General features: G+C 29.4%; 1 protein-coding gene across 2 annotated transcripts in view; it reads right to left on the reverse strand.

Moving 5' to 3' along the window:
• The window catches only part of LOC129959098 (peroxidase-like), a 49130-nt gene extending 35389 nt beyond the window's left edge, over positions 1–13741 (reverse strand). Inside the window, exons 1-3 of one of the 2 annotated variants that reach the window (XM_056071908.1) lie at positions 13539–13741; positions 4765–4859; positions 3301–3447 (exon numbers count right to left, since the gene is read on the reverse strand). In XM_056071908.1, coding sequence (XP_055927883.1) covers positions 3301–3434 — 134 coding nt within the window. In that variant the 5' untranslated portion in view covers positions 3435–3447; positions 4765–4859; positions 13539–13741. The remainder of the gene's footprint in view (positions 1–3300; positions 3448–4764; positions 4860–13538) is intronic. The other variant, XM_056071909.1, reaches the window with a different exon arrangement.
• Positions 13742–16064: the final 2323 nt, after the last annotated feature.

Consider the following 16064-nt stretch of genomic DNA (forward strand, 5'->3'; position numbering starts at 1 on the left):
CGAGAAGAAAAATGAAAGGAGGAGATGTTACATTTAACAATAAAGTAAATTTCGAAAACGCGTACATCCTACCGTTGTGTCACCGCTTAGAATTGTCGAAAAGTGGTCGTCTCAGAATACTGAAATGAGCAGTACTCTCGAGCCACTGTTTGTTTCAACACCCTCTTCCCTAAACATTCAGCTTTGCTATTCGTCTATTGTTATAACCTATCGTTTGTGTGTGCGTGTGTTCACTATCATAATGGTTGATACCATTATATTTGAACAATTCAGAAGGTTTGCTGATTACATCATTTACTCCCCAGCTAAACGAAAAGTTGTTTTTGTTTTAGAAATTTGTTAATATAAGCATTGCAGCGTCTCCCCTAAAGTGCAATGAACAAATGTTATTGGGAGACTAATGAGTTCCTCATCGTGAAGAATGGATGAGAATTCTGAAGCTGGACATATTAAATAAGGTACACTTCAGCACTAGTTACATATTGCTTTAGAACTCCTCAGTATATCAACAGATTTGCTATTTTTGTTATCATTACCTAATTTCTTACAATTACGTTTTAGAAAGAAAATCTACCAACAGACAATTAAGAAACGGTATTTAAACTTGAAATAATTTTAAGAACGTTTAAAAGTATCAAAACACAAATTTCTTAAATTCCTTCATTACCTGTTTTTAATTATTATCATGAATAATATCATACCTTTCTTAAATAGAATATTTTTCTACTCATTTAAGCCAAAATATTTAATGACATCACTATTAAATATAAATGAATTCCAAACTTTTTTTTAGTCAGACACATGAATAAATAACGAACTTAACAAATTGGAAAATATAACATCGTCCCTTTTTTGCGCAATCTTTTGTATTTAATTACCACTGAAATAAACTGTAACTTTTTTTTCCATTTTACTTAATAACGCAGTATGAACATTTCTCATTGCGATTCCTTTAACAACATTCTTTCATGAAGTGCGATGAATATGTTGAACTTCATTCATTCAAAGAGTATCTTCAAGGAACTGCAGTGTCTTACATAACGGAATATGTAAAAACGTCCTTTTATGGAGACGTGACAAAAATGAGGAAAAGAAAATACTAAAAAAATAAAAATGATTACCGCATTTTTTTAATCTAAACTTTCGGCATGATAATGATAGTGAAACAAATTTTTTCTACTCGTAAATCTCTGTGCATGAAAGAATTTATAACAAAGGTTATTCATTAAATCGATCGTATATTAAATTTAACTTTAAAGCTGACAGGACATTTCTCGCGGAATAAGGATTAGCGTATTAAAAATGATATATTTTAGACAACATAAATGTAATTACCTAAAATATTTTTCAGTCTGTATGATTTTTATTATTATCTAGTTATGCTTTTAGAATTATTCCATTTGGAAGCTACAAGCGGATTACTAACTTCGAACATGCTTTCAGGTCGAGATGAAGATACTTGTGTCAGCACTTTTTCTTTCCAAGTATACGATCAATATGAGAAGGTTTGACATGTAATAATAGATCTGATCTTAAACTGATTATACTTCATTACATTAATATAAAGTTTTGAAGTTACATGAGAGCAATTTTGGAAAGGACCTTGGGATTTTGATGAATAGTTAGATGGCGAGAACTACACTGAAACAGGTATCTCTCTCTTTAAACTTCCACTGCCTTCTAGCGGGAGAATACTTGATAAAGAAGGGTTTAATGAGCACAAGCCCTCGTATATGGCAAATATTTAGTAGAATTGATATTCTCGTTTTGTGGCCATCCTTTCCCTACGCTCCTAAACCCTAAAGAATCGTCTATGAAATCGATTGGCTAACACTTGGTTCCCAAGACCGTGGGCAAAACTCAAACACCGAGGGCATTTTTATTCAAATGCAATATTTATATTTTCTTAAAACTTTGTGCTATTATGTTACTTTCTTAAACAATATATGCTACTGTTTTTTTTTAATTCCAATGCTGATTTTCTGACTCATAATTACAAATTGCTTGCCTCAATTTTAAATTCTATAGTAACTCCTATGATAAATATTATTAAATTATTATGACCTAACAAAATTAACCTCCCATATGTTTTCCACTATAATCCAAATTATTATGGCCACTCCTTCAATGTAATATGGTGGCCCATATTTTGTCCTTAATACTGCATAGATTCTTCTTGGCCGGGCCTCTGTAAGATGATGGTAGATGGTATGAGGAATCTGAGAACATATTTGATGAATTGCACTGCCTATTCCTTAAGATTTGATGGTACTGGGTCCAGCTGCCTGGTGCCCTTTCGATCTCATCCCACATATTCTCAATTGTATTAAGATCTTGTGATTGTGAAAGCCAGGTAAAAGATTCGATCTTAATCTGCGAACCTTCTACGGACAAGGCTAGCTGTATAACAGGGAGCATTGCCCTGCTGGAAGTATCCATCCCCGGCAGAGCACTCCTTTAACACAACACTATGTATCTGATCTACGATAACACACAAATACCCATGGGTATTCAGACGTTGTTCCACGGCAATCAAAAGACCCATATAATGCCAAGAAAACATCCTTCAAATCATAATATTGCCTCCACAAATTGAAGCATTGTGGCAATGCAGTTGGGATCCGTGCTGTTTCTTCTATATTCGCACCTTGCCATCTGCATGATGTAATTGAAAATGCGATTCGTAAGACCACATGGCCTTTCTCCAGTCCTCTGCTGTCAATGTTGTTCTCCTTTGAGAACTGGAGACGTCTGCTTTGGTTCAAATAAGACAGTAGAAGCTTTCGAACAGATCATTGGCTTACATAACCATTGGCGTTCGTTTAGGGATCTTAGCTGTTTCTACTTGATTAAGATTCCCCGCAATTCGAAAGACTGTTCGAAAGACTTCTGTTGGAATGGACTTTAAAGTCCGGCAAGTCTCCTTCAGAAGACCACAAGCCGGAAGCTGAGACGCTGGTTTCTGCTTACTGATTAGTCCACTCTCCATAAACATTACTAACTGCTGCCCTCGAATACTTCACAAGTGTAGTCATTTTGCTGATACTGGTTCTGACGCTTCCAGCATGTACAATCAGCCCGCGATCAAACTCAGTTAAATCATGTTTTCTGCTCATTTCTTTGCAAACGACTCAATGCAACTGAGGCTTCACTTATGATGCATCGACTCTTTACCGCTATTTCTTCTTTCCGTGTCAATGGCGTAAAATTATAGCCAAGTACCAAGTGGTCATAATGATGTGGCTACTCAGAATATAAAGTTTAGAAAAGATATTTTCGAGAAGAAATTATAATACTTACACCAAAATTGCGGCTATTATTCTTCTTTCGGCAGGCTGTCTCAGGTAAGCATGTTTTATTCTTTGGTACCATGGTACGTTATTTCTTTCCCTTAAGAGAGATCTGTATTCCGCTAAATTCTCCACTTCCATCATTATATTTTCTTATCTAAAGGTGAGAAAATTATTCCAACAGAAATAAAGTAACAAAGGAAAGAATGTTTTATTTATTTATTAGTTAAACTTTCCTTAGAACGTTAGAACGGTTCCGTTAAACGGTTAGAATTCTGATTTAAATTATTCGAAACATTCTTTTACAAATAAGTTCCCACTTAAGATATTTTCTCATACTTTGCAGTTATGGGTTAATATATCTAATATTTGGCAGAGCAACTTCCCAAAGCTATGGGCCCAAATAGAGCTATACATTTTGGTCGTGAATTTTTTCCTTAAAACTTTTTGTAAGATGAGGAAACGGCCTTAGCTTATAAGATTTTATTAAAAATTTTTATTTAGAATTGGGTTTGATTTTAGATATTATCATTTAACGATATATTTTTATGTAGTAAAGTTTTTCTCGTAAAAATACGTTGATATCGAGAATAGGTTAATATTTATTCTCAGAAACATTTAAGAAGCCCTAAATTTCATTTATGCCTGTTTTGGACGAAATAGTAAGTGTTTTCATTGGAAACTTTCATGAAGCGGTGTGTTAATTGGAAGGTATTATTACAGAAAGTGCAAAATGCTTCAGTACTTTTTTTTAACTAAGGTGAAAATTAATTTGGTTAGAAAGGTTTAACCTTAAAGAAATTGCCAATGAAATTTTTAAAAGAAAAATCATGATTTGAATATTAATAAAATTTACATAAGTTAGAAGAAATAACATTAAAAAAGCATGCACTGAATGCATCAATTTCTGTTAAAAGAAATGTAAGCTTTTTTATTTCCTATAATGCAGAAATTTTTAAAAGAAAGCAAGTTTGACAGCGTACTAGTCAGTAAACTATCAAACATTATTTGAACTATAAAAAAACCGGTACCGCCTTTTTTTAGAGCAAGATATAAGAAGAAAATATTAAAATTTAAATAGTGTTATCCACATTTTCAGAATTACAAAGAAAGACATTAACAATTTCAAAATGAAAGAAACAGTTACGTTAATTTAGAAATTAGTTTCTTTAGGAACAAAGATATCATATAGTCAGGTTCCTGGTAATTTCACTCAGTTTTAAAAAAGAAGGTAGTAGTTTGCCATCTTTACAACTTAAAACAGAATTCGCAAAGAAAAAAATGAATGCAACAAATCCACATCTTAAAAAAAAATTCAAAATTTATAACAAAATTAAGAATTACATGACTTTTTCACATCGTTTTAAAAAGAAATACAAAAATGCATTCATAAAAGATTAAACCACCATAAAATGCAGGTTTAATAAATAAAAGCAAAAATCAAATTAATTTTTCATTCTAGGCTTAAATTTACCTTATTCTAATATCTTTTATCCGTTGCTTCAGCAAATTATTTCAATAAAATTCCAGGAGATTGGCTCTATTCATCCCAAGAATACTTTACAGTTTCTATAAACATACAATTACTTTTTTAATTATAAATAAATAATCACAATTACTAAAGTGAAATATCATTCAGTTATAAATTTGCTATTAGAATTTTTAAAAATTTGATGACGAATCTATAACATTTAATGGAGTGATTCAGAATGATTCCGATAAATTCAAATCAGTTTAACATACAGGAAAGAGTGCAATCTATACAAATATTCACTAAAAATTATTCGGTCTGTATATTTTCAAAAGTTTCTAAAACTTACCTATAAATTTTTTCAAATCTTAGATATTAATTTTACAGAATTTTTTCCCGCTTCAAACTGAATTTGTGTCTCTTTATGTACTTAGATATGATTAAGTACAAACTCTGTATTAGTAATCGGTGTATATAAAACTCATATGGATGCTATTGTGCGCTGACTACAGAACCCAAAATATTATTATTTGATCATTCAGTTTACCCTGGATACCTTGGCAGGACGGGATAAACCTTTGTGATAGGCACAGGATCTATAGATATTTTTTTAAAAAATAAGAAAGCAAGAATAATTCATTCACAAAAATAAATAAAATGTGAAATTTTTTCAAATTAAATTTTAAGACTTTAAAAAAATTAGTCACCGACATTAGATATGATGAAGTAAAATTTATAAGTAATTAAGATTTTTAAAAACTAAACTTATTCTATCTAATGCAGACTCATCTAATATTTGTATCTTAACAAAAACGTATACTGATATTAGATGAGTCTGCTTTTTGACATGGACTTCAATTTGTGAACCATTCATGCACTTTTTATCAACCTTGAATGCATATATTGGTAGTTTATTTCTTCTTTAGATGTGAAATGTGTGGTTCATTATTATTGTATTAATTTGAAACGTTTTTTTTTTTTTCAAAAAAAATTTAATGCACGCATATAGTCGTACTTGTTGTTTTGTTATTATTACATATTTTTCCATATCTACAAAACTAAATATCTTAAATGTTTGAATACCTTAAATGTGTGGAAAACATAAAGCAAATGATCATATTCATTTTTCTAAGATGAACTTATTAACTCTGCTTGAAGCTGTTTCTCCTGCGTCATGCAACCGTTGTTTTGATATATTTTGGAATATCATTTCTTTAGACTCTTTGTGCAGCAAGACAAACACCATGATTTTCGCGAATTCTCTTGAAGGAATCAAATTTTAATACTTCAGTCCGGAACGCTGCACACTTCTAACGAGCAGTTAAGGGAGATTGGAATATTGCACAATATTCAAATTTATATAAATTTAACAATATCCAAATATATATAAATTTAACGGTATCTAAGTATAGATATATTGAACAATATCCAAATATATATAAATTTAACGGTATCTAAGTATAGATATATTGAACAATATCCAAATAAATAAAGAAAGGGAAGAATATGTTAAGAGGCATTAATCCTATATATATATCTATTTCTTTTATTGTTTTTCTTTCAGGCTAGTTCATCCATATTGGTGCCTAATTCTGCATACTATAGAAATCGGAGAGGATAATTCTTCAGAAATTCAATTTTGAAAAATTAAATCCTAGTCAATCCCATCTTAGATGAACTGTTTATTTAAAAGGGAAAAAGGGAAAATTCGGAAGATTCCATTCAAATTTGGACGATTTTTACAAGATCAAACAATTTACAACAATTTTCACACGACCAAAGGTTAAACTGCTGAATGTCCTCGATTAATCCGAGACGCCTGGTCACATTATACGCATAACAAGCCGGAATGCAGAAATCACTTTTATTTAAAATCACTTTATAAAACCTAAATCTAGTTAGTATAGTTAATAAGTTTTGAATACGAGCAATTTACATACATGCAAATAAAAACGGAATAATCTGGCACTAACAATCGAGCTTTACGAGACAATTCCGTTTTTCGATAAATCCGGAAAACTGATCTCTAAAGGTCTGTAGTTGAATGTTTTGCGAGAAAGTTAAATATATATACACATATTTTTCTGCATAAATGAGGTGTTAAATGATGAAGTAGACAGAAAATCTTGCAAATGCTACGTGATAACCTTTAAACGGTCGAGGTTTGAAAGTTGCGTAACTCACTGCATGTGTCAATGTCAGACTAATTAAAAAAAATGTTTCTGCCAAGAACGCACCGTCAGATTATTCATCTCACGGATCCAAATCGCCCTTGAAAAAGTAACTAAACACCGTCTTGCCACGATCACTGACATATTACAGACTTATGTAAACCTGCTGTTTAACATTTTTCTCAAGGCCACCATTCTCGCTGCCGATAAAAATAAAAAACAAAGAATAATTCCATGCTTACAAAGAGAAAGAGGTTCATCATTTTTTTTACAGCTATCACATATGTAATTCGAATGATAATTACCTACTTTTTTTCAATGAAAAAATACAAGTTTCGACCTGAATGCACTGAATACTTTTTTTTATATATACAGAAGCATAGAAGCAGAAGAATTTGAAATCAGATAAGATTTATTTTAGTTTCTCACGAGTGTATAAGACGGTTAAAAATGTATTTTGATAAAAATGCATGGCATTTTATTCGAAACTTTAGCTGTTTCATTGAAAATAAGAAGTGCATCTGCTTAGAATACAATTTAAACATTTGTACTAAAATTCCCAAAATCAAATTATATCGAAAATATAGGCATATTTTCTTAAACGTTCTTTTTATTTGACAGTTATGCTTTACGAATAATTCGCATTCGAGACAATCAAGTAATAAGCTCGATTCGTATCGCTCTGTGTTCTGTTTGGCGGCGTTTTAGTACCATGGGCCTATATATGAAATTTCTTTAAAATATTTTTGATAACTAATGTAATATGACACAAGTATTCTTTCTTGAGCCAAATGAATGGCAAGTTCAATTACTTTTCCAACAGATGATTTTCATTTTTAATTCCGTTATAAAAGTTTATTTCTCTCAAAAACTGACAGCTTTAATAAATTAAAAATAATAAATTAGGTTGGGGTAAAATTTATTTAACATTCAACAATTAATGATTATTATTTATGACGTGTGAATTTTTATCAGCCTCATGAGAATTTTTGAAAAAATGTGTTTTAAATCAGAATTGAAAACTAAAACTTAATTCCTACTAAATTTTGAAATTATTTTTCAATCGAAAAATGAATATCCAGATTGTAAAGTTTACTTAGATTTAATATATTGGTTACATGATAAACATCAAATTGTTTGTTTTTAAATAAATATAACATGTAGCGTTTGTGACATATATTCAAATACATCATAATAAATGTAAAACAAATTAAATATTTCTTTTTTTATAAAGTCACGTAAAATGTGCGTTTTTTTTTTTTTTTGTCCAAAATAGAACTCTTTAAAATAAAAGAAATGTTTCTTCTAATGACATTTTTGTCATAGTCTTTTATAAAACTAAGTAATGATGGGATAGCAACAATCCGTTTCGAATTTCTGTCTAACCAGTCTCAGGTTTTAAAATAAAAGTATAATAATTTAAAACAATAAATCTATTTTAATAAATATAACAATAATATTAGTTCATCGAAATTTCTTTCTTTTTCCTTTTGAACTGTCACTAACTAAGTTTTCACGCTGAACTAAACTAAAATGTTCCAACCCTTTTGTCTTTTGTCATCCCAAAGCAAAGTGTTGATGACTTCTGGAGCATCTGATGATCCGACGCCGATATAGTCAATTTGTTAATAGTTCAAACTTGTTAGAGATAACAGCTTGTTAACAATACTGGTGATTGCGAGGTAATTTAAGTAAAGAAAGGCATAAAGGATTTATCCATATAAATTTATTTTACGAATTAATTCACTGCAATTCGTCTGAATACGTTTCTGTTCCTTTTTAAAGAAAACTGCGCTGCAATTCCGGTTTCAGGTAATTCGAGTCGGGGGGGGGAAAAAATTAGCTGCTGAGGCTGTGCCTTTAAAGCATACGAAGATTGCTCCTATTAAATGATCAAAAGAAGTAGAGACGCTACGATGTTGATAGCGCTACGAATAACAGTTACAAGTTTATTCTTAAAATAAATCTGTATTGTTAAACATCTCTATTTTTAAAAAACTTTTCTATCTAAAGAAGACACTACTCTGTTCTGAGAACCGTTGTAATAATTTTTGCTCCGTTAGTGCCACAGACCGTTATTTGAGTTATTATCTTTACAACTTGACATAAATACGATATATTCCTCAAACTGAGTGAACCCACCTGAAATGAAGTGTTCCGGAGAGTGTTTCTACTTAAGTTTTTTTCAGTTTTGTTGAAACTCTCTTGACAGCATTCTATTTCTCTATTTAAATATTGAAAGCATATTTAATAACTGTAATGACAAAATGTAATAAGTTTCTCCCCTATATTTTGATTTCTTTTATTTCAGCTGTTATCGATTCTAAAAGAATTAAAATATTTTGGCAATAGTTTCGAAAAGGTTTGTTGAATATACAAAAAATAATTTAAAATGAAGGGTGGTTTTTGAATGGCATACATAATATTTTCATAACCACAGCAGCCAGACTGAGAAGAACCGATCAAATAATTACACGATGAAAAATAGGATGTACCAACCCACCTCAGATCTTACATAAGAACGAATTAATATTTTTCTCTCAATGGCTTCTTTTCTGAGTTCAGAGAGAAACTACATCTTGTTCATGGTTTTTTTTTTTTTCAGAATATACTTCTTCCATTTCTTTCCCTGGGATTAATCATGATAATTTATGCATCTTGAGACCGAGGTCTTGAGTTAATTTAAAAGATATTATTTTCTGCGAAATAAACAAATCCGTCTGTTATATTGCATTCACTTAATACTTATTAGCATTGCGCTTCTATTGAAATAATAGTGCATTCAAACAACAAAAAACATGCATTTTCACAGATTTACTAAAAAAAATCATTAAAATAAAGTTATATTAAAAATGTAAAATTAAATAGACTATAATAGATTAAATGTTTAGTGCAATTAAACGCCACTGAATTTAATGTGGCAACTAGAATATTTTAATGCCTGAAAGATATCTCTTCAATCCATCGTTACAGTTTGAAATTTTCTCTTTATGTTTTCAGAAGATTAAAGAGTCTGTATTAATAATATATATTAAATAAATATATTATGTAGATTAAGATATTAAAAAATAAAGAAGGAACAAAATTACAAAAGATAATGATATGAAACAAATTAATAAACAATATATTCATGCACCAAATTTCATTTTTTATATTGCTATTTATTTAGAATTATGTCTAATGATATTTACCGTTTTCTCTCCATGCATATACGATTTTACTCAAAGGATTTTTTTTTTTACGATATCGTGTTGATTGAATGACCAATATTGCAAATGAGAAAAAGGCATATTTTTAAAAAATTTTCATTAAAATCATTTTAAAATAGATATTTATAATGAAGTATTAGAGTTACAAGATTTGCGATAATTATTATTAAAAGGCCATTTAGAACTTTTAGATTATTATTCATAGAATAAAAATAAATCAAAGGACTAGTTTATAAAATCAAAGTGAACTTTTCGTCACAAAGTTTTCAGCATTTGAATTGAAAAGAAAATTAATTTCTCCATACGTAAAATAAGAAATCTCATTTCTCAAGGACAAATTTTTTATAATATGATACTCATCTTTTGATGATATTAAAAGAAATGTGTGCTTAATCAGATTTTGACGGATGAGATGAATAATTTGATGAATATCATGATACTCACTTAAATTATTAAATTGCATTAACAAGAATTGCTTAATGAATATAAATAAAAAACTGCACTATACGAAAAATTCATTAAAAATTTACTCTTTTTTTTCTGTACTAAAAACAAAATAATGAGCAATCTTTTCAGACTTAAACAAGATGAGAAATAAAATAAATGAAAAAATGTTTGTTCCATTATTTAATAAAATAGAGTGAAACAATAAAACGATTTTAAAATTTAAATATTTCTCTTTGAAAATATGCTAAACTTTGTTGAAGGAAAATATGTTTCAAACTTTATTGCATATTTAGTGATAAGTTGTGATAGAATATTAACTAGATCTCTCTTTCATATAAAAATTCCAACATAAGTGAATTCAATTATTGCAAGGCATTATTTTGCATAAAAAGTAAAATTATAGATTAAATTATAAATTAAATTAAAAACCTATTGAAAAAACATACCCGTCTTCTTTATTATATGATAAAACACTACTATATTTCAGTTTGAAACAGTGAAGTCTTCTCAAAAGTTTTTAAAGTTAATATCCCAAAATCAGTTCAGGATTAACTTATGGAGCTTTTCAAGTATATTTTTTACTTGACTTGAACGAGTTATTAAATCTTATATATCTCTCCCCCATATTTTTACAAAATGCCTGCGGCTATTTTTTCTGTATAAAAGTCATTTTAAAAGAATTTAAATACATTAAACATGAATGAAATCTTAAATGAATGTAAATTAGCTCTGAAACTTCGCTTTCTCAAAGAATTAAGTATGCAGAAGCAGACTCGGAAATTCTCCTTTAAAATTAGTTATTAAATTTTGTCACGGTTGTAATGATAATCTGATAAAATGTTTTACAGTTACTTTATTCAAAATGAATTTGCCGATATGATTGGCACGCCCAAAGTAATATGTTGTAGATAAATTTTTTTTTAAAAAAAAGGCACCCAGTAAATGTAAGGTTTGATGGATATCGCATCATAGAATTCATCATTTTAAAAAAGTTACTGAGCAGTTTTGATAAAAATCCGATTTTTCAAAAGATAATGGTGCTTTTAATTTTTTTCCAATTCATAGACAGATAACGTACAATAAATAATTATATTTCTTACATACATATTTATAAATAAAAAATATTCATCAGCGTATCGCTTTTGTAGTAATTATAATAAAGAATTATATATAAAAAATTGAAATATTGCCTTCGATGTTGTACTCTGTGAGATGTAGGTAAAATGTCTAAAACATTAAAATAAAATAACTAATGAGTGAACATCTGTTTTTTGAAACTATATTAAGCAAAATATTGTCTTCTGTTTTGTTTCGAATGTTACAGATATTTCTTGTTTATACATCTGAAAATCAATGAGCGAATTGAAGTAGTTGAAACGTTCAAATAACTTTGAGTGTAAAAACTTCACAAAGAACCATTTGAGCAAGGCCACTTCCCAAATTTCTGATTAAGTTGTCGACGAATTTTAAGAATATCAGATACATCATACAGACGACTATCATTTAAAATCTATCTATCGCTATATTTTTCATAACATTACACTATATAGAACCTAAACTATATCGGTGAAAACATTCTTGCAGAATCGTGTTATCAATAGACTCACCAAGATATATTTCATTAAAGAATTGTGCTGTAAAAAATTCACTACTTAAGAAAAAGAATGCTGACATGAATGTCAAGTAATTAATGTATGAATGCTTTGACAAGTGTTATCAGTACGGAGATTCATTCCATAATCTTTTAAGAATTGTGCTCTGAATAAAGAAAATGTTCTGGTATTGAAATTGAAGGTCAGTACAAAAATTAAATTTGTGTAATATTTTAGGTTTAATTTGATTCATAAAGTTTTTTTTAAAGCAGCAATCTTTTCATATAATAGCAATAAATTGTTAATCAGAAAGCCAACAAAAGAAATTTTTAACGAAAAATATTGGAGATGATTGTTGTTTAACTTTTTCGTTGAACAAAAGTACAAAAATTTAATAAATTTTCAAAAAATCGCTTTCTGCCTGCACTCAACCAATTTTTAAAAATCCAATATAAAAAAACACAGCAGTATTTAGAATTAAACTGTATATGCGGAATAAGCATTCCTACTTGAGAAATAATACATATAAATAACATGAAGATAGTACAGTTTTGCTGAGCATATTACTTAAAAATTAGCAAAAAACCCCATTCAAATTAACAAAAAATTTTAAAAACTTCTCAAATGTCACATCATAAAATATGTTTCATATCATATTGCAGAATGCTATTTAAAAAAAATTTACTACTATGAAATAAAACATAGCATAATTGTTAAGAAATAAATAATTTCTCTAGTTTATTGAGTTTTTGTATTATGAAGCATTTTTTATGTTATAAAATCATACAAAGACTGGAAACTATATCAAAAAAGTAATGAATCGCACTTAAGCAAAGCTATTGTAATAAAATAAATTGAAATTTATTTTCTAATATTTCAAAAATTGAAAACCCTATGCTTACAAAACATGAAACAAATCTATTATTTTGTTCAAGAGTTCTTTTAAACAGGTAATTTTTCTTTCTGATATAAATGAAAGTAGAATACTCCACTTTTTAAAAATAAGTACAACATACAATAAGTACATTTACAACTTCATGTGAATCGCTGCACAATTCAATCCTTGCTTACAGATTTATTTAAATTAAAATGAAAACTAACCATTTTCTTTTATCTGAGAATGGACCTACTCATACAATAATTAAAACACAGTTAGAATTTATGGAAGAAAACACTTTCTCTGTTTAATTTTAAATAAAAACTATTTTATAGGAAATTCTATTTTATCTTTCAATCTTTCAATTTTGCAATTTGTTCTTCGTTTTAATTCATTTTTATTAGCACCAAAATTAATTTCATTTATCTTTAAATCCCACTTCACAGTTATTTTAATCGAGAAACGAGAATGTACTACTTACACAACGTCTAATATTATATGAAGATTCACACAAATGGCAATATGTGAAGACACACAAATTTTAATTTATCGCTACATCCGTCCGTCAAAGATTTGAAATAAGTGCAGGCATTTACTCCTGTAGTAGAAAGTAAATAAAAGTGGACGAATTCTAGTGTCTATTAATCACCCTCTCCTAGCATTGAAAAGTCAGAAACCTATTCTGCAACAAAAACTGGCACTACTTCCTTCAAAATGTTATATAACTAAGATCTACCAATAAAAAAGAGGAATTGTGAAAACCAGCCCCCGGGTTAAAAAAGATCGGCTTCCACGTTGGTATTGAACCTCAAAGGCTGGAATCCAAGGTCTCTTCGCCCAAGATGGTCAACAGCATAATAATTATGTAACCAAATAACTACAGTGTGTATCCGCCAGGTAATTGGATCTAATGAATGCGAATATCAAAATATTAAGCCGCAATGAAGTGTTAAAATTAATCAGCATTAACATGTCTTCTTTTATTTGTGAAATAATTAAGTTGACTATATTATTATGTAATATCAACAAAAATTCTCATTGATTCAGAGCTTATTTATTGTGTTTCAGTTTAATATTTTGATTAAAAAAAAGTATATCTTTTTAAAAGAAATATTTACGCATCTGTAAAAATGAAGGAAAAAATGTGAAGAAATTATTTGTCATATGGAGCGATAAATTTGCTATAATTCATGTGGGAAAAAACATATTATTTTTCTTTCAATATTTTCAAATGAAATAAAATTTACACAAACAATTCAAATACTTTACTGAATCAAGCAAAAGCTCCTGGTGTCGTTTTGATTCTTTGCTTTAATATTATAGGAAAGTATGTTAGAGACTCTATTGTACTACAAGTGCACATTATCTATACTTATAATAAAGCTCAATGTGTGTGTGTGTGTGTGTGTGTGTGTGTGTGTGTGTGTGTGTGTGTGTGTGTGTGTGTGTGTGTGTTGTCGCTCTATAGGCCAGACCGTTTGACCTACAGCTACCAAATTTGGTACATGTATACCTTGGAGGTTGGGAATGTGCACCTGGGGTTCCTTTTTTTCGAATTTTTAATTAGAATTTTAATTATTAATTAAAAACTAACTTTCCCGCCAAAAAAATCTTTCATTTTCCCCACCGCCAAATGAGTAAGGCTTCAGTTTTTTTTTTTCTCCCAATGAGTAATGAGGCTAGGGTTAACATTTTTCGGCGAATTATTTCAAACGATTCTGTGTATTTTCTTAATGTTTGATGCATTTAAAATTAAACATTGTTAATGAATCGATCTTTCAGATTCATTCTGAAGTACTTTTGAATTAAAATAAAACAGAATAAAGGAAATTAAAAATTTCTAATCCGCATAGCGTTACCCCAACTGGCGTAGAAAAAATCACGTATTTGCGTTACGTAACTGGCGTTGAAAATTCACGCATGCGCATTGTGTTCTGAATTCCGCGTTGTGTTGACAATTATTATCAACGGATGCGGACTGGATTTAAATTATTTTTAGGTTCGTTGTATGCTTTTGCAATTAAAATGTATTTAGTTATATATTTTTTGTATATGCTTATAGTTTTAAGTACATCGTTTTTTAAGTAGTTTTTTTAAAACCTGTTTTCAACCGTTTATTTTAAACGATTCGTTTTATTTTCTTAGTGTTTGATGCATTTAAATTTAAACATTGTTAATTAATCGATCTGCTCATAATGAATCTAAGAAAATTTTGTTGACAAACTCTTGAGATATTACATAAATTAAAAAAGATATTCTTTAGTGCCCATAAAGTTTAAACGCTGTGTGACTCTATTTTCAGTAATCAGATTATAAAAAAAATGCTTTGTTTCAGAAAAAAATATTATTATATTAATTGAAGATTAATTCTTTCCACTTTAATTTAAAGCATAAATTCTACGGGTGCTACCAGAAAATTAGAGAGATACATATTACGTTATGACTGAAGGCCTTTATAATATTATGAATGAATTATATGACAATCAAAATTTGAAGTTTTAATATATTTTGATGAAGAAGCTATTAAAGTAGGAATTGCATAAAATATTTAATTATTAAAATTTTAACGAACATTAAGATTGGCGAACCGGCTGGTCGCCAAAGGCGGCTTTTGGTTTCTGATAAATCAAGGCATGTTTGTAATTTGCCTAGTGATCGCGTTTTGGAAAGATTCCAGCCTTTTAATGTGGGTTTTTGCTGCCGCCCCCCCCCATACGGGAGAGGCGTAACTGATAAGTGGTCGCAGCAGTGACTTGTACAACAAGAGTTTGTTCCCTAACGAGAGCTTAGAGTTTTGGCCCAGAAGAGGGTATAGAGCCCCTTTTTCTTTTTAAAACTTTCCTCTTATTTTTTTCTGTATGATTTTAAAATGTTAATCCTTTGTCGATGATAACCCCTAAGTATTTTGTATGACTTCCCCATCGAATGGGGAGTTGGAAAAATTTTGGAGACAGTGGGAAGGTTCTTTGTGTGTGTGTGTGTGTGTGTGTGTGTGTGTGTGTGTGTG

Source organism: Argiope bruennichi, chromosome X1 (assembly GCF_947563725.1).
Source record: "Argiope bruennichi chromosome X1, qqArgBrue1.1, whole genome shotgun sequence".
In the NCBI taxonomy this organism is placed as follows: Eukaryota; Metazoa; Arthropoda; class Arachnida; order Araneae; family Araneidae; genus Argiope; species Argiope bruennichi.